Genomic DNA, 20,032 nt, shown 5'->3' with positions numbered 1-20,032 from the left:
CCTTCAGAGGGTTAGTATGAAGATAAAATGAGTGTGTGTATATATAAAATGAGTGTGTATGTATATAACGTCTACTGGAAAGTTCTGTCCGTTTTTGGAATAAAACAAAATACAAATTTTTCTTACCGTCAATAAACTTTATTAAATAATATAATTGCCATTATTATTAATGATTTCTTGCCAGCGTGAGGGCAATCTGTATATCCCATTTTTGAAAAATGTTTTATCCTTTTGATGCAAAAAATTGAACCAGTGCTTGTTTGATATCTTCTTCATTTTTGAATTTTTTGCCCTTCAAAAAATTTTGTAAGGACAAAAACAAGTGATAGTTGGAGGGTGCTAAGTCCAGGGAATATAGTGGATGCGACAGACATGCTTCTGTAGCATTTCTTCCTTGTTGAAATTCGTAAAAGTTGCAGTGGCGTAAATGAACTTTATCAGTAGCCATGGGTACACTATCGCTTCACACATAAGACTAACGTGAATCAACTTTGTTTTAGTTAATTTGCTATGTCAGTATGTATACATTAAGTGATAAAAATAGAGAGGCACACATGCGCCAAATAAACGTGCTTACGTGTTGAAACTTGTTGTGATAGAAACGGACAGAACTTTCTGGTAGACCTTATATATATATGTAAGCACTTGGAACAGTGTCTGGGTCAAAGTTAGTTTTCTGAGTATTTGCTACTGTGGCTACCACTCTCTTGTTATTGTCCTTACCTCTATTATTATTATATTTATCCTCATCATGGTTGGTATCATTTTCTTAAGTTGCTTTAAATTTTATAAGAAAAATAATTTTATATTTAATAGATTATTGGCTTCAGCAGGAGAAAGTGGTGCTTCTGAAGTTGATGGTCATCCGCTCATTCATTTAGTCCACATATTCCTTTCATTCAATTCAGTTGCCAATAGGTGCCAAGCATTTTCATGGCATTAGCATGAAAAAATATATATATATATGATCATCCTTAATTATGCTGCTGTACTGTGTGGATTGCCCTTAAGCTTCTAATTTATAGCCATATGATATAATTACTATTTTTATAGATTATTTTTCTTTGATTAATGAGCTGCACAATAATAAAAATTTGATGCAGAGAATCTCAGGCCCCTGTCTTTATAAAAGCTTGATAGGATTGTTTTTGGAGGCATAATGAATATAATACTTATATTCTGTTTGACTTTAATTTCACTTTTTTAATGTTGGTCTTTTTAAAGTTTGCTAACATCTTGGCTAAATGTTTTGTAGATGGTTGACATAAAGTGAACAATTCTTTGGTTTATAGCTGCCTAAACAAATTAGCTAAACTTTTGCTAAGTACAAGGAATTGAGAGAAATAGAGTGTAGGAATAAAAAATAATAATATTCTTTAATTAAAAGAGATGTATACTTTGATTATCAAAACAGCCTTTTACATGAATTTTATCACCATCTTTAATAGGCTAAGGAATTGCAAAGTTCAGATCAGTTAAGTAACTTCTAAAGACCAAATCTACATTCATTGTTCTTATTCCCACATCTTTGGACTCTAGTGTTATCTGTTTCATGCACCTTCCTGTTTTGTTTTTTTTTATTTCATGCTCCATTACCAGAGGTAGGAAACTTCATGTGGTCAGCACCAGTGCAGGGGAAATCAGCTAAAATCAGTCTGAGGCCAAGTTCAGAAAGAAGAGTGAGGACAAACTTCTAGCACTGGCAGATTCTTGGGTGAGCAGGATCTTAACAGCCTGAAATGTACAGCTAGCAGGAGAAAGCTTAGAAACTGCAGTTCCAGGAGAGAATATTGTTTCGATTGCTATGGGACAATAAAGAAACAACTGAAGAGAAATTATGAAGCCACTTTTTAACAGCTGAGTTACCTGGTCAGCATTCTCCTAGGGCAGGAAGGGTCTGATATCCCACAGAAGTTGCCCAAGCATAGGACTTGGCACTTACTTCCCTGCAGGAGGCAGGGAAGCGAGGTAAATCATTTGCAGAGGTCATCTCCAAATGTCTTGAACTCGTTCTTATGTTTTAATTCCCATACACAGTGCTCAAGCCTTTGTTACCTCTCAGCTAGACTATTATAATAACCTACTAACTCTTCTCTTGGGTATCAACCTCTTCTTATTCTAATGGATCCCACAATTTACTATTAGATAAAATGTAAGCTATTATTTGAGAAGCAGGGCTAATTGTATTCTGGGCACTATAACATGTACTCATGTCAAATATGTAAATACAACATCACTTCCATTTTACAGGTAAACTGGTGTATTTGCTAAACCACAGAACTTATCAAACTGTTCCTTAGTACAGAGCCTTTGTGTTTAATTAAATCCTGAGTTTGAACACTGCATATGTAACCATGGTCTAATTATTTACCCTTTTAAAAATATTTTAGTATGGAAAATGGGTATTATGATCACATAGATTATTGTGAAGATTAAATGTGATACATTATAGGCAGTTGCTCTTAGCATAATGTTAAGTGAAAGGCTGGTTCACATTAATTGTGATTGCAGTTGTCATTATCACACATACTACAGTTTATTGTAACTATTTGTCATTCTTTCGAATAAGACTGTGGACCCACCAAGGGGTTCCCAACAGCTAATACATGTCTTAGAAGATAATAGCAGCATATTTGTGGACTGGATGACTGAATGGATAAAATACATTGCTCCAGAAATCATAAACATAACTATTAACTGCTTTCCCGTTATTAACACAAACATCTTTATTTGAAGAAAAATAACACTTGAAGGATAGTCTCCAAATAGTCTTACAATATCTGTCTCTGAGGAAGCACCACTCAATTTATTTTGATCTTAAGAAGACAATGAAGCAAGCAGTTTCTAGTGGGGGGAGGGTCTTATATGTAAAATTATACTTCAGCTGCTTTTTAAATAGCAAATGATGGGTGCAGAAGATCTTCGCCTCACCCCTAATTTTTACCTCACTCCCGACCTGACCTTATTTCTTGACACTTCCCCGAATTCGCCTCCGCCAGACTTGCCTCTTTTTTCCAGACTTAATACTGCTCTCATGTTTTATCCCAGCTTCTCCCTTGCTTCTAATATCCAATCATTCATCAAATTATTGGCTGAGTCCATCTCAAAGTATCTTGAGCCTTTCCTAGAATCATTGTGCAAGCCTTCTTGCCTGTTAGATAGATTATTGCAGTAATTGACTAATTCCTGTCTCCCGTACCAATCTCCCCCTTGTCCTTCCGTTTTCTAATTGATCACACATATCACTGCCAGGTATATATTTCTAAACCACAGCATTTATCACACAGCTTCTTAGTGCTAAAAACCTTTACTGACTCCATTTTCTACAACATTAAGTGTAAATTTTTCAGCATAAAATTTGACATATCACTCTGAGATTTGATCTCAAACTAATGGTTCGACCTTATCTCCTACCTACCACAGTCAGTCTATCAATCTCTCTTTCTCTCCTACTCCCTCTTCTCTCTTTCTCTTTTCCTCATTCTCCCAATCTTCTGCTCCCTTTCTCCCCCCATCTTCAGTTTGTGTGCCCAGAGCCTCCTGGTTCACAGTCTGAGTGCAGACTGTTTTCTCACTGCGCATGCCCTCTCTGCCCCCTCACCTACCTCTTTTGACTGAAGATCCCTTGGCCCTTCTCAGTTCCATCTCAAATGCATCCTCCTTCCAGACGGTTGTCCTGATTCCAGCTTGCCTTCCTTGTCCTGTGCCCTCTTCCTCTAAACCTCATCAGAAAGTGCCTCTGCTCTGAAACACATCTCATAATGGTTTAAAACATCTGCGCTGGAATTCAATAAATTCCAGTTTGAGTCCTGACTCTTCCTTATATGAACAGTGTGATGTTAGTCAAATTATTTAATCTCTCTAAGCATCAGTTGATTTATCTATAAAATGGAAGTGAGATACGCATTTATACAGTAGATCCAAGTACATGTTGTAATACCCAGAATGCAATTAACACATGGCTTCCCCAATAATAGTTTACTTTCACTGAGAGATACTACTATTACTGCTACTTCTCTTTTATTGCTTTGTATTATTTTTTATTATCTGTCTTAACCTGCCTCTTAGATTATGAACTTCTCAGGCCCTTTGTCTCTTCCTTGCAGAACTTCCCCATTGAAACTATTTCATTAACATTTGCTGAGTTTAAGTGAATGAAGCGAATCCCACCATCATCAACAACAAATTCTTTGTTAGATTTTTACTCAGTGATTTGCATTAACAAAACATTTACCATCAGGTAGACTTCATGTCATATGCAAACTCCTCTTGGATGTTTATCTCTGGGGTCCATCGCTCACCCCATTGTATATGACAGATGTGTGCATCAGTCCCTGAAGAACGCATACTGCTACCTTCTACCCATTTATCACAACCCTTCATCTTCCCTCTCACTGTCAGCAGTCTAATCCTGAAGAAATATTCCTCATTCCTAAGGTAGTTAAAGATGTTTTTAGTCTTACTGAAGAAATCAGTTGATAAAAATTGCAAAGCCTAAAACAGATTATTCTCTTTTAATCCATAAGCTTATTTCTTCCCTCAGAAAGTTCTGATAACCATACTAATAGCTGATAGTTACTGAACCACTTGTACATACCAGATACTGACATACGATGTATGTATATTAGCATCTCTATTTTTTTCTTTAAAACCAACAACTCTATTAGGGATTTATCTTAATTTCCTCATTGTACAAATAAGGAAGCAGATGCTTTTGGCCTTAGTTGAAGTGATTTTCTCAGACACCTGTCTCAACGTCACCACTAGGACATGCTTCCTCTCTAATTTCATAAATGGCTCCTGATTTCCTTCTGAAACACTGCCCCCCCTCCCTAGCTCCATCCTGTCTCCTCCCTACCCTAAACGAGCGACCTGTCACTGAGTGAAATCATCAGTGTTAAAAACACTGTCCATTTGGTACAGTGCCCACACACAGTAATGACTCAGTAGATGTTAGATGCAGTTTTAATCAGAATCTGTAATTCACGTGTTGCAGGAAATTTGGTAAAGCAAAAATCCAGGCAGCCACTATGAGCAACAACAGATTTGGGGAGTATTTTTAACCAGATGGTGTTATAAAAATTTTTTTAAATGTTTGAAACAGATTAATTTTCCAGTGAAGGAATGAGTCATTTTAGAGTTCTAGAATGTAGTGAATGAATTGGATGTTTACCTTCTGAAAAATAGACACGGACTTATTTTTTACTGAGTTCCTAACAGATGTGAGCCCCTGGAGGTAGAGGTAACTGCCAACGCTTTCCCTGAGGTTTGATGAACAGAAGAGCCTCATGGCCCTCAGTGGTTTTTCTCATATGTAAAAATATGCAAACATATTAAAACTCTTTCCTAATTGTAAAACAAACCAAAAAACAAAACAGAAAAAACGCTGTCCATTTGCTCAGGTGCAGAAATTAGACCTACATTCATCTCAGCTCCTTTTGTATTCTCTCTCTCAGGATTCATGTCTCCCTTCTGGGTGGAAGCAAGTGCGACACCTTCCATCTGGTTCTTGAAGAGTAGCCGTTCAGGACAGGATCCTTTTAAAACACTGAGATTCTATCCCTTCTCTCATCATTTTGTCTGAAACTCTTAGATAGGTAGCAGCTGGTTCCACTGATTATTGAAATCGGTTTTGTCAGTTGGATCTTAGACTGTTTAACTTGCTTAATACTATTGGACTTAATGCTTTGTACCTCTCTGTTTTTGTTTTAGTATGACATAAACAATTATGTAAAGTTACCCATTTTGACTGCAGTGAAATATTTCAACTTTTCTTTATATAAGTGAAGTATTTTCCTTTACACCACGGTTCATTTTTTTCCCCTATTTTTTTCAAGTATCAGCCAATCCTGTTTACTTTCTACTGCTAGAATATCCTTTTCACCTCATTTTCTACATTTTCCATTCTCAGCCCAACCCATACATAAATAAATGTGTACATATTCTGCTCACTGGTCCTTGAACTCTGTTCTGTCATTTACTTAAACAAATAGCATTAATAGCATATTTTCACTCTATGAGATACTGTGTCCAGTCTTACTTGCTGTGTTTATCTTCCATGAATGTTGTGTATAGAGAATTTCTTTTTCTTTTTTAAGGTGAGTGGAGGGGAGATAGGAAGGTGGAATCCTACATGACCCTGACCAGGATCCACCCAGCAATCCCTATCTAGGTCAATGCACGAATACCAAGCTATTTTTAGCACCTAAGGCCAATGCACTCCAACAGAGCTATCCTCAGCACCCAGGGCCATGCTCTTGAACCAGTTGAGCCACTGACTGAAAGAGAGGAAGAGGGAGAGAAGAGAGGGAAGGGGAGAGAAGCAAATGGTTGCTTCTTCTGTGTGCCCTGACTGGGAATTGAACCTGGGACATGGATATGCCATGCAGACACTCTATCCACTGTGCCATAGGCCAGGGCCTATAAAAATTTCTACAAAACTCTATTAAGTATATATGACATTGAGGATATTTTTTTCCTTTTAAAATAAATAAAAATCCTATGGATTGATTTCTGAAGCCTCCTTTTTAAAAATACTTTGCTTTCTATCTTGAAACAAAAAATAGGTAACAATTTATAAAAAAGCATGGTGAAACATAGTCTATGTAGAACTTAAGTGCCTGCATATTACAATCAACAAAATTAGAAGTTTTATTTTTTTTTTCTGGCATAATATTTTCTTGGTAGCAATTAACAGTTTTCATGTATACTTCTAGCCAAAAATTGTGTTGTCATGTATAAAAATAGCATAAAAGTTTATTCTGAAATAATGAAAAAAGAAATCTTATAAAGTAGAAATTAACCTTAAAAAGACATCCCCCAAAAGCTTTCGTATTTGAAACGAGATTGATTACTTTCACAGATTATATTTTTAAGTGATGTAAAAAAAAAGTTGATAATTACTAAAAAGTAGATATTCGTATGATACACAAAACTTAAGTTTATACAAGGAGTTTTGAATAAGGTAGAGAAATATTTGCAAAATAGAAAAAAAAAAGGTATCCATAAAGCCATCTAAAACTTCTAAAGCTGAAATCAGGAAGTCTATACTAGACTAAACACATTCCTAACCTTTTATCTATTACATATGAGTGCTGTCTTTCAGCATGTGGATATTTAATACGTTTATTAGGAAAGATAAGTGTTATGCTCTAAGCGCAAAACTATAAAAATACATCATAAAGGTAGCGATAATAAAGTTTCAATGGTTAAACCAGATTTTAGTCTCTGTTTTTAAACACCTTCAAAACAGTACCGTAACCCTAGAATGTGAATGTTTTGGCTTTAGTCTTCCTCAAATACCTTCAAATGCACTATATATCTGCTATTATAGATAAATGATTGCTTTGTGGTCCATTAAAAGCTACATAATATTCTCTGCCCACCAACAATTTATATTCATGACTTATAATGCATACTTTTATATAGTATTTCATATACATATATTCATATAATATCTATATTCTCACACAGAAAGCAGAGAGAAGAATCTATTTTATCCCATGATATTAATACTCTAAGATTTGTTTTGTTTCTAATTTTCATTCAGGTATCTGATATAACCTGCTTGACTGAACAAGTTTTAAATATATCAGCAATATCTGAGCAAAACTCATTTGAAATTTATTACCAGATTTGAAATTCCATCCTATTCCACAAATGTTGGAAACTGACATACTGACATGCTCTTTTTTGGCAGTTCTTAATGATAATAGGTTTGCAATGAAAACACATTAAAAATAAGTCTAATCCACTGATTAGAATATATTTAATGTATTTATGTTAGATTGCTGATAACCTAGAGAATCCTTCACGCAGAGAGAGTTCATCAGGCATTTTGCTTTGTTAATGCTGTTCTCAACTTTGCAGCAAGGAGCCAAATTTCACCATTTGCAATTTGGAGCAGAAAAGCATTTACAGCAGCTATCGCTCTTAATTTGACATCTAGTTTCAGGTTATTTTCATATAAATAGGGAACAATAGAGACCTGTTTACAGTTCCCATAACTGGAATGTTTGCTTCAACTTCATCATTTTTCTTCGGGCAATTTTATTTTCTCTATCTGGATTAAAGGAACCAATAATTGTTCACGGTTATTATATTTTTCATCTTTATAAAAATGTGTTAGTTCCAAACGTTAGTTCCACTTTTTATTACTCAAAAGCCCCAAATGTCTTATATATTTCAGTCATGCACACTAACCATTAATGCTTCTAGCTCATCCTTTTCTTAATCTGGAGTAGGTTAGGTGGGTCAGGCTTTCTATTTCTTTTTGTAATACATTTTCTCTAGGCTTTACAACTTCTTTTTCTACCTCTAAAAAAATACAGGAGGTGAAAATTTGGAATTGTTCCATTGAATACAACTGATGCCTTACTGAAAGGCAACTTTAAATTTTGTTTTATACTGCTTTGAACATGCCCATATATAATACCAACTGTAGCTTCACAGTTGTAAAATGTAATTTTGTGCTTTAATAAATACATATTTTATTTCATTTTTCCTGTTTTAGCGAAAAATCATACTTTCTGATTAAGCATAGATATGCTTCGTTCTATGTATTTTATCATCTCTGCAGTGTCAAGTGTGTCTCAATGGGGAGAAATTTTATTTTTGTGTGCATCCTTTTAAATATGTTGATTTATGTAGATTAAATAGGAAGTTATTTTTGTAGGTAGTCATTTCCATTTGTTCCTCTTCTAGGGGAAAAAAATAAGAAATCAGATAGTCTTTGAAACATTTTATTTCTCGAATCTTCTAAACATATCAGTAAATCATGTTCTTCTTTGATTTTATCTTTGCTGTTAAATTTATAGCAGTTGATATAATCCTAAGATTTTTTAAAATGTGCTTCATCAGTTTTTTTTTTTAGCAAAGACTCATTTGTTCTCTGATTTCTTTCTGCCCAGTGATATGACAAGAACAGTGGAGATTTCCGGGGAAGGAGGCCCCTTGGGGATACATGTAGTGCCCTTCTTCTCATCTCTGAGCGGAAGGTAAGATGCTTTCCTTATATCAGAAGTTTATACAAATGAAAAACTTGACTGGAGCTCATTTTCCCAAACATTGCTCAGAGGAGGATTAAGTGTGTATCTTTGTTATTAATGTGGACACCTCAAGATAATACTTCTGTTGGCCAGTTGTATGTTAGAAACAAAGTCATTTGTTTTTAAGACGCAATGGAAAAGAAAAAGATCAATTTTAGTTTCTGCATTTACAATTCATCACAAAGTACTTTCTTAGAGTATCTTATCAGTAATAGGTAGTAACCAGAATCCTTGGAAAATATTTTTACATATTATTAGCTGAATATTGCAATTGAGTATTTTGATATCCCAAAATACACTTCAACAGGTGAGTAGAGTAATTCCAAACTGATACTTCCTGATATTTTTTAAGTATATAGATTTTAGAATAATAAATAGTATATATAATGTTATAAGTATCTATGTTAGAAGCTATATATGTTTTGATGATTTAATTATAGTAGAAAAAGCCATTATGCTATATACATTTTTTAAAAATAAGATATGATCAATTAAAATAATTAACCATATCTTCTTTAAATTTCATATTGCTAACTTTATACTGGCAAAGGGTAATTTAGACTGTGTCAGCATTTCTTAAAGTTAATATCTACCTAACTGGATACTGATGGAAATTAAGTGTGTGAATGAAAGCTAGTATTAATACTACCATAACCACCACACAAAACTAGTATTAGATATCATGTAATTTTTCAACAAGATAACTGCCTTTAGCACTAAATTTATATTGACAAGGACTATCAGAAACTTTAAAAAAATCAGTATCTCATATGACATGATTTTAATTAGTTTGCTAAATTTTTTTCTTTTTTCTTTTTTGGTATTTTTCTAAAGTGAGAAGCAGGGAGGCAGAGAAAACAGACTCCCACATGCGCCCAACTGGGAACTGCCAGGCAAGCCCACTAGGGGGCAATGCTCTGCCCACCTGGGACATTGCTCTGTTGTAATTGGAGCCACTCTAGTGCCTGAGGTGAAGGCAATGGAGCCATCCTCAGTGCCCAGGCCAACTTTGCCCCAATGGAGCCTTGACTGCAGGAGGAGAAGAGAGAGAGAGAAAGGAGAGAATGAAGGGTGGAAAAGCAGATGGGTGCTTCTTCTGTGTGCCCTGCTCGGGAATTGAACCTGGGACTTCCACATGCTGGGCCGACACTCTACCAATGAGCAAACCTGCCAGGGCTAAATTTGTTTTCTTAAATGCATCATTAGATAGGCAGAACTCCATATTTTAATTTAGGAGACCAGAGACCAGAAATATCAGTTGATTTTCTCAAGGTCATATAAAATCCATATCTCCTAATTTGAGCTCTCTTCATTGCTCTATCTAAAATAGAAATTTTCCCAAAGGTTATATAGTATTAATTTACTGGTTCTGAATATTTATTCAATTCAGTCTGCCATACAGCAGGAAGACCAGATTTAGTCATGATATTTTGGTTGGCATCATTTTCAGCAGGTAGCCATCTGCTACCTGTAATTGCAAAGTCATCACCTTTTTTTTGCAAATAACATCTGATGCCAAGCTGTTGCTGGAATAAATGTTCCCTAAAAAGAAATGAACTGAAAAACTAGTGGCTCTTATTGTCTCATTTCCTGTATGTGTTAATAAGAGTGTTTATAAATGTTATGGGTGAAGGCACAGGACAAGCTGAGGTTGTTTTTGATAGACAGGGAGAGTATTTACCCAGTTGTCATGAGAAAGTTAATGGCTTTTGGCAGAAGTGTAGTGACAGAGCTTCGTGAAATACCAGAGCGGTTAAATTACTAGACCCTTTAGCTTAATGAAGCTAGAATTGAACACAAGATCATCCCAATTTCCAAAACATGAAGAAATATACAATGTGACAATCACCATACTTCATTTTTAATGGTTTGGAAGACAAGTTTAGCCTATAGACCAGAAATCATCTTCTCTCATATCAAATGAGGAAAACACAGTAGAATTTATTGATTTCCTCTCTTCTCCTTCCTGATTCAGATTTCTAGCATAAGCTTTGTACACTAGTGGAAAGAGTGTTGGACTTGGATTCAGAACAATTGGATTTGAATTTCAATGTTTTTTTAATATACATATATAACATTGAGCAAATACCCCTAAATTTGCCTCTTGTGAATACCTATTTTACACCAAGGTTATGAGGATTTAAATGACATTAAAAATGTGAAAGCTCCTTGTAAAAAAAAAAACCCCACACCATATGAATGTGTAAATGATCAGTATTATTATTATTTTGGCTAAAACAGAAAAGCTTAGTTCAACAAAGATCTTTTATAAGTTCATGGTCAACCATTCAGTAACTTGGTGAAATAGTTGGATAATTTTTTTTGCTATCCACTAGTATTATAGAAAGGAAATTTAATTTAAAAACATAAAAAAAATAATAAGGAAGTGGAGACATGAGCCAATAAAAGTTAAGAAGTAATGAGTACAGGTTGAAACAACACACTTAACTCAACCCATGTGTCTAGATGCAACTGCGTCTAGAGCGTGTCAGACAAGTGTCTGACTTCAGAATGCCATATGGCTTCACTGTGCGAGTGGGGGTCGGGTGAGATAAGGTCATGGAGGTATACTTAGTTCTTAATTTCCTTCCATTTATTGGTTTGTGTCATTATTTTAAATTAGAATTTACATTTAATTATTTACTAGGACTACTGTAATTGGATTTGCCTCCATTTTTTTTTCTTTTAGAAAAATAATGCCACACCTGTTGTTGAATTAGAAACCTAGTCTAAGTTGGAGCGCCCTCAGTACACAGCATAGTGGCTGCTGTATTAGATAAAGCCTCAGTGGGCTCATTAGATATCATAGCACAAAGCGCTAAATGTATGGAGGGCCGTGGGCTTGCACGGTAAAATCAAAACAAACGTATAAAAAACTAAGTTCTGGCAGGTAAAATGCAACCTAATTTCACCACACGCACACATTAGCATGGTTTTTGTTTTACAATTAAAAGTACGGGAATCTAATTTTCAGTAAATAAAAACAGTATAACTTAGTTTCAGAGTAGGGACAGCTAAATATAAGAGAGAAGAAGGAGGGATGGATAAAGAGTGCTACAACATTTAGATTGAAATGCTAAGCTCGGAGAGCGGCCCAGGCCACGTGATACAGTGGGAAAAATGGAAGGGGGCAAGGGATCCAGTGGGTTAGTACCTAAATGATTATCAGAAGACCAAGACGCAATGGTCACCCCTTTTATTATATGGGGCCTCCTCTATTACTGCTTACTAATGCAAATTAACTGGTTCATCTCAGCTTATAACTCCTCAATAGCATGCATCTTTAAATCCTGAGGGTCTTGGTCTCAAAACAGACAGTGACTGAAGCCCACCAGTTTGAGGCAAAGAGCATAATGAGCGGCTCTTCTCTGAGCCTCCCCGTACTGATCTCGATGAAACCAGGGAGGAGGGAGTCCGTTCTGTCCGTGGAATAGAGGAGGCAAGAGCATTTTGCCAGGGACCAAACTAACAAAGTCAGTCAGCTTTACATTTTACCAAAATTACCTCCGACACATGGATTTTAGAGTTGGGCTTATTCTGTCAATAAATTTTTCATGGAAAGTTAGGTTATTTAGATCAGCGAGGTTCACATAGCATACTCCAGCTGTAATATGCCAGCTAAATTGCAACCCAGTGGCCTGAAAGAATTAATTCATCTCCCAAAATGTGAAATTAAATCCTAGGGAGTACCATTACATGACTGATGATGTACTGAATTAAATTAAAGGAAGACTTGAATGCTTGCTAAAAAAAAAATATCGCTTACACAAACTAGTTTATAACCATATGTGAGTCTCCTAATGGATCATGTTATTGCGAGTCCACCATAACAAAAATCCAAAATGCGAACTATTAGGGAGTTGTTTAATTTAGGAAAGAAACACTACTTTGTTCTGTTGCTTTTCTTTTTTCTTTTTGCATGTCAAATAGTTCAATATTTAATATTATGTTAGGAGATTAAGGTAGGATTGGTGTGTTAAAAATATTTATTTGAATCTTAGATCCTTTATCAAACAGCAGCTTTGGCCCCTTTCCTCTTCCGCCCAGAATGAGATTAATTTACTACCTTACAAGAACTAGGAAATGAAGCGTTAACACCTTACCACACACAGGTCCCGTGACCCCGAGCCTTCCTTGCAGTGGGCGGTGTGACTGCTGTTCTCTCTCTTGCATCTGCAATCTGTATTCATTTAACATTTTTGAAGTAGAGATCTAAGTATCACCGCGTGTGCCTCTCCTTTGGCCATGTGGAGATGACATGAGCTCATTAAGCAAACTGCGGCCCAGAGGCAGAAGCCCTGCTTTGCAGCTATTCCAAACAGGAAGATGGTTTCTCTCCTCTGCTGTTATTAGTGAAGGCCCTTTTTCCATGACTGACTCTATTATTCACGCGTAAAACATGGCTCATATTGAATTTAGATTTGAGATGTAATGCAAAGGGACTATGTGATAGCATACGAGGCCCCTATACGAAGGAGAATGACAAAGAAAATCAAGAGGACAAGGGAAGATTCCTCTTGGAGAAGACACCTTTCTTTGTCACTCCAGGACACAGCTAGGACCCTGACATGCCACAAGGAGAAGGGAAATCCCTCAAATGAGAAATAGCTAAAATATACGCATTTAATATCTTTTAGTTTTCAGTCTAGATACTACTGATATATGACAGATTTACACAACACACACACACACACATATATACATATTACATATATACACATAAATTTTAATTTCTTATTTTTATTGCTTTATTTTTCTTTCTCCTTTTCTTCCTTTCCAATCCATCCCTTCCTGACTTGAAGCCACAACCACAAAGCACCAGGACCCTCCAGTTCTCCTCTTTGAATGCACACCCTTTCTGGTTGAAATTTCCGGCTCCACTTCCCAAAGCCTGCCTCATCCTGTCACTACCCTGCCCAGAAGCAGCGGGGGAGGTGCTCCACTCCCGCATTACTAGACGAAGGCCATCCACAGAGGATCGGGGCCCCTCCATGTCACACTGGCCTCCCCATCCACAGAGGATCGGGGCCCCTCCACGTCACACTGGCCTTCCCAACCACAGTCAGCTCCCCACACTGCTCCTTGTGCAAGCCCAGCTTACACAGACTCACAGGGTCCATCGCTTTATAGAGTCTCTCTCCCCTCCTAGCAAATCCTACTCATTGTTCCGATCCAGTTGCCTCCCACTTTCTCCCCATGGCCCTCCATAAAGAATCTAAGCTTATTGATGTGTCTAGGTGTTTTAATTTAGTCTAAGCCTGTACTGATGAATTGTCCTGGTTCTACAACCTTGTCTCATACTCCTCCTTCCTGAACACATAGAAAACAATCAGCACATACTTGATTTAGCAGCACTAACCAAAGAGACCAAACTTCCTACTAAATCACGCAATAACATCTGTTTATTTCTTAAAAGGTTAAATTATTGGAATAAGTAGTCAGACTACAAAGCAATTACAGTGGATAACTAATTCTCTGCTATTACTAAATATCAGTTTGCGCCCTTGGCACTACCTCTACTTATTTCTGTCAGCTGTGATGCCTTCTCCAAACCACGAGTCCTCTGTGTCCTCAACCGTACTGAGCTACATGAGCCTTTTCTAAGCCCAGTGCAAGCATTAGAAATGGGATCATGGCCCTGGCCGGTTGGCTCAGCGGTAGAGCGTCGGCCTAGCGTGCGGAGGACCCAGGTTCGATTCCCAGCCAGGGCACACAGGAGAAGCGCCCATTTGCTTCTCCACCCCTCCGCCGCGCTTTCCTCTCTGTCTCTCTCGTCCCCTCCCGCAGCCAAGGCTCCATTGGAGCAAAGATGGCCCGGGCCCTGGGGATGGCTCTGTGGCCTCTGCCCCAGGCGCTAGAGTGGCTCTGGTTGCAACATGGCGATGCCCAGGATGGGCAGAGCATCACCCCCTGGTGGGCAGAGCGTCGCCCATGGTGGGCGTGCCGGGTGGATCCCGGTCGGGCGCATGCAGGAGTCTGTCTGACTGTCTCTCCCTGTTTCCAGCTTCATAAAAATTAAAAAAAAAAAAAAAAAAGAAATGGGATCATGGACCAGACTGGCAGAACATCAGCCCCAGATGGGGGTTGCCAGGTGGATCCCTGTAGGGGTGTATACAAGAATCTGTCTCTGTATCTCTCCATATCTCCCCTCCTCTGGGGAGGGAAGGGAAGGGAAGGGAAGGGAAGGGAAGGGAAGGGAAGGGAAGGGAAGGGAAGGGAAGGGAAGGGAAGGGAAGGGAAGGGAAGGGGAAAAGAAAAGGGATTAAAAATTAATGTACCGGGTAGGTGTTTATGTATATTTATCTTGAAAGTGGCATTTTTCTCTTTGAGTGAGTTGTGGTTTTTGCCTTTCTTTTAACTGAGGGTTTAAATAACAAGCAGTTGCCTGAATATAAAGCATATTTTCTCTCATAAATAAGAATCAATATTTATTTCTGAGTAGTTGCAAGTGGGGGAATAACCAGCATATTATTCTTCAGTAATGCTGTCTCAACCTAAATTTTGCATTTAGGATTCTAGGTCTCTTCATCCGCGGCATTGAAGAAAACAGCAGGTCCAAGCGGGAAGGACTATTTCATGAAAATGAATGTATTGTAAAAATCAACAATGTAGACCTCGTAGACAAAACCTTTGTTCAGTAAGCATTTTTCTTTGTTTTATTTACTTTATTGTTCCCTAGAATGTTTATAATCATTACTGAGCTCATTATGATCAAAATTCTAGGTAGAATTTCTGACAGTTCCCTTTGAATGACCCCAGAACACCCATTTTCCAATACATCTTGTGTTTAGCATACTCAGATACTCAGAGGTGGCCTGCCTATGTCACTGACAGTACCAGGAATGGTAAACTTCAGAATAAAGCAAGCCTGCAGGCCTGGCTGTCTTTCTGGGGCATCGATGGATGGGTTTGTTTTTCTTGGGATATGGGTCAGTTAGACTGGTATTTAATGACTCTTTTCACAGACTGTTAGTTCAGCTTATTAATTAACTTACTTGGTGTCAGCCATCTTCCTTCAACTAAGTATCTGTAAGAGATGTCTGTGGGACTCACTAAATAATAGAAACAAAGGGAAATAATTAAAATATGCTCCCTCAAGAAATCATTTCTCTCTGTGTGGAAGTGTTGTGGGAATAGGTTTGTTGACTTAAGAATTAGAGTATGTAGCTGTCTGCATATATTTTTTAAATGTGTGTTGATATTACAGTGGGATCCTGGAGCGAGAAAATACATGTGAATACTTCTTAGTAAATAATCACCACTTCTTGTTTCTGACCAAAGCAGCTCATAATATAGCTTCTCTATGGCCATTAGTTGTCAATGTAGTGTGTGGGGGTAGGGGAGGAGTTGTGTGTTGTGGAGCAGTGGGCACTGGCTGCTTAATTGTGAAAGAAAATGAAGCCTAATAGTCTATTTCTGAAAATACTGAATAATAGATAAGCTTGTAGTCATTATTAATAATGATATTCTTTATATACCACGGTGCCTTTACAAGGACTTGATAAACGTGTAAGGCAGACAGTATTGTCCCTATTTTATAAGGCAGAAATTGAGGCTCATAAAAATTCAGTATGGAGTTTGTAAAGAGTAGAAACTGACTTCTGGTCAGGGAACTGACCGGAGGAGTTGTGTTGTAATCTGAAGTCCTCTCCCTCCTCCACGAACCATGTGGGCAAGGAAGCTCTTCAGTAAGAGCTAGGGGCAAGTAAGCACTTCAGTAAAGCTGGGGGCAAGGGAGCACTTCAGTAAGAGCTAGGGGGGCGTGGACTCCATTTGGAATTTTGATTAATTACTATGTGGTGTGGCTACGAGTAACAGAGACATGAAGTAAAAGTAGCTCAAACAAGATTAAAATGTATTTTTTCTAAGGACAGAAAGTGTGGAGGTGGCAGTCCAGAGCTGGAGAGGCAGTGCCACCATTAGCAGGGTATTGGCACCCGCCATTGTTCCGCTTGCTGTTCCTTTTGCATGGCTGCCACCTTTAACTCGTGTCCTGGTCACAAGGCGGCTGCTGGGACTCCCTCCGTCACTTCTGAGTTTCCAGAAATAGGAAACAAAAACTGGAGGACAGAAAAGTTTCTGCCTCCCAGACAATCCAGCTTTTCTCCCTCCTTTCACTTGCGTCTCGCTGGCGAGAAAGGCTGGGAGAGGCCTCTTTACCTCTTCATAAGGCAAAAGGAAGAGGAGAGAGAAAGGAATAGGGAATTTGAGGGAAAACACAAAGTGCTAAGACAAAAAAGTAAAAAACACAGGTAGTCTGTAATAGATAACCAGAATAACCGGGAGGGTGCTTGTGGGATTAACAACCCGCCATGACTTCCGGCACTGCCAACATACCTCGCAAATATCTCTGTGAGGAGATATACGTGTTAAAACTGAACTTTGGGGACACAACTCATGTTAGAGAAGACCTGTACTTTAGAATGAAGTCCTCAAAGGAAATTAACTGAAAATCTGACCAATACACAAAATGATTTTTTTTTCCATCTAAAATTGAAGCTCGTTTCTACTTATATTTACTTCAGTAATCAATCGGGATACAGATAGAAATACTTAAAAGCTGTGGTTTGTTGAACAAGTTACTTCATCTCTCAGAGCCACATATTTTTTTTTCATTTTTGCAAAATGAGAGCTAATTTTACTAATCTAAGATGGTTGTTAAGAAGATTGAGAGACTGGTGCATGTGTAGCCTAGCACAGGACACCTCACGGGCAGCACCTCAGTGGTTCCTAGTATTCAGTTGGCCAAGTCAAGCTGGTCGCAGCAGTGACTGTATCTCCTCTACCTACGCTGCTGTGCGCCTCCCAGCGCCACGACGCTGGGGTGCTTGAGAAGGCGGCATGCTAGCACGGGGCATCCTCAGACGTTTACCAACTCTCTTTCAAGGGCGCAGGACGTCTTCCGTCAGGCAATGAGAGCTCCGTGCGTGCTCCTCCATGTGCTGCCTCCTCAAAACCGAGAACAGTATGAAAAATCGGTCATTGGACCCCTTAACATCTTTGGTAACAGTGATGGTAACAGTGTTTTGAGAACAAAGCCACCGCCTTCTGTCCATGGAAAACCGGGAACAAAGACAGTGAATCTCGCAGGAACTAGCAGTCCTGAAGAAGATGCATCAACTTCCCTGCCACAGAGCAAGAGCCCCCGAGTACCAAGAATAGGCAGAAAGCCATCCTCTCCCTCACTCTCCCCTCTCATGGGGTTCGGCAGCAAGAAGAATGCGAAGAAAATTAAGATTGACCTTAAGAAAGGTAATTATTAAATTATGCTTAATAGCATTCTATTATTGTAATGTAAAACTGGTGAAGAGAAATGCATTAAGGCTAATTTCGTTAATTCTCCCTTCATTTAATTGTATCAAAGAATAGGTTTAAGTGTATACGTAGGTAACAAATTTCTTGAAATTGTAGTACTTTCTTATTAATCTTTTCTTCTGGAGAGTGTAGATTATTTGAAACAAGGAAATAACAAAGACATGTTAGGGAATGGAAAGAGTCATTGCAAACTCAATAGAAACAGAGCAATACTGTATCACAACTTAATACTAAATAGACACTAAAATTCAGTTGTCCCAGTTTTGAGCAAGATTAGTGCTTTTTGAAACATGATTTAGGCCAACCTCAAAAAGCACATTGTGTCTGGTTCTCTAAGGTTGTTTTGGAGCAGCAAAAAAAAAATAAAAAATTATTTGTCAGAATGCAAATATCTAATAATTGGTAATTTCACTAATTCAGCATTGCAAATAACTTTTAAAACATACATAATTTCATGTATATTATATATGTATAACCTTTTCATCTTTTCAATCTTTCTATTCATTTCAAATGCAGCGCAGTGAGACTAGATTATGTGTGTACATTCAGATTTATACCAAATTATCATACACACCCAAGCATTCGTGTATTCCCATATCTTTGTTTATTTTGTCACTTCCATTCCCTCGCTGCAGCCTTCTGCAATCCTATGTGATTTTCAAGACTCAATTCAAAAGGAATATCTCATAGATTCTTGTTTGAATTAATAATCAAATAGTTATAGGTTAATTTTAGAAAACTTATTAACATATATCAAAAAAAGCAAATAACATGTACCTTTAATAGAGATTATTCTGAAACACCCTCTGGTCAAAATTTTATCCACCTATAAGAATTCTATACTAAGAATAAAATGCATTGACATGGAGGCAAAACTCTTCCTCCTAAGTGTGCTTAGCAATTAGGCTTTTTATATAAAGGCATAATTTGTGTTTTTAATACAAATTATCCTACTATGTATAGATACAGGATTGAGTACTTTAAGGAAAGATGAATCAAAAGCAGAATGTGACCTTAAAAATTCACCAGAAAGCCTTGAATGCAAAAATAAAGAATGTGACAACATAGCTGTACTTTGAGAAGATTAATCTGACAGCAAACAAATATACTGAAGAAGTGACCCAACAACAAAGCCTCAGTAAAGGGTGCATGGCATGTGTCTCGACAGAACATTTATGCCGTGGTAGTAGACTAGATGTAGGAGGGAAGAGAGAGAGGAACTTCAGTTATTGCTGAGGGTTTCAGCCAGAATAGCTTGCACAATGAAGATGCCATTGTTAGAAATTAGAATTGTATGTAGATGAGTATACTTGAAAGGGTCAGGATCTGGATCAGAGAAGGGGTTTGCAGTCAAGTTTGAAAATCTGGTGAGCAGTGTGTGCATGATGATGTCTAGGAAGCTGACACCAGAGAGATTAAGGCCAAACAATGACATTTAGGTGGTTATTTGAGACAGGAGCTAGACAAAGCAGAGAGTCAAGAGGAAAAATTGTTCCAGGACAGATCCGTGGGGAAACCCTTGTTACTGTGGGAGAATGGTGGATAAGAGCAATAATGACAGATAGGATCGGAAAGGTAGGATGATAATCAGATAATAAAAACTCTGCTAAGAGGGGAGTTAATTTCAGAAAATGATTGCTGAGGTCAAAACTGGAGAAGGGGAAAAATCA

At 37.6% G+C, this 20,032-nt stretch overlaps 1 protein-coding gene across 2 annotated transcripts in view; it reads left to right on the top strand.

Moving 5' to 3' along the window:
* PARD3B (par-3 family cell polarity regulator beta) overlaps nucleotides 1–20,032 on the top strand; it is a 1,080,223-nt gene that overhangs the window by 572,141 nt on the left and 488,050 nt on the right. For both annotated transcript variants that reach the window (XM_066278755.1, XM_066278754.1), the window contains exons 6-8: nucleotides 8,910–8,996; nucleotides 15,559–15,684; nucleotides 17,935–18,299. In XM_066278755.1, coding sequence (XP_066134852.1) covers nucleotides 8,910–8,996; nucleotides 15,559–15,684; nucleotides 17,935–18,299 — 578 coding nt within the window. The remainder of the gene's footprint in view (nucleotides 1–8,909; nucleotides 8,997–15,558; nucleotides 15,685–17,934; nucleotides 18,300–20,032) is intronic.

The sequence above is a fragment of the Saccopteryx bilineata genome, chromosome 5, assembly GCF_036850765.1.
Source record: "Saccopteryx bilineata isolate mSacBil1 chromosome 5, mSacBil1_pri_phased_curated, whole genome shotgun sequence".
In the NCBI taxonomy this organism is placed as follows: Eukaryota; Metazoa; Chordata; class Mammalia; order Chiroptera; family Emballonuridae; genus Saccopteryx; species Saccopteryx bilineata.
Note: the sequence above shows the minus strand (reverse complement) of the source record. Positions and strands in the feature narration are given on the sequence as shown.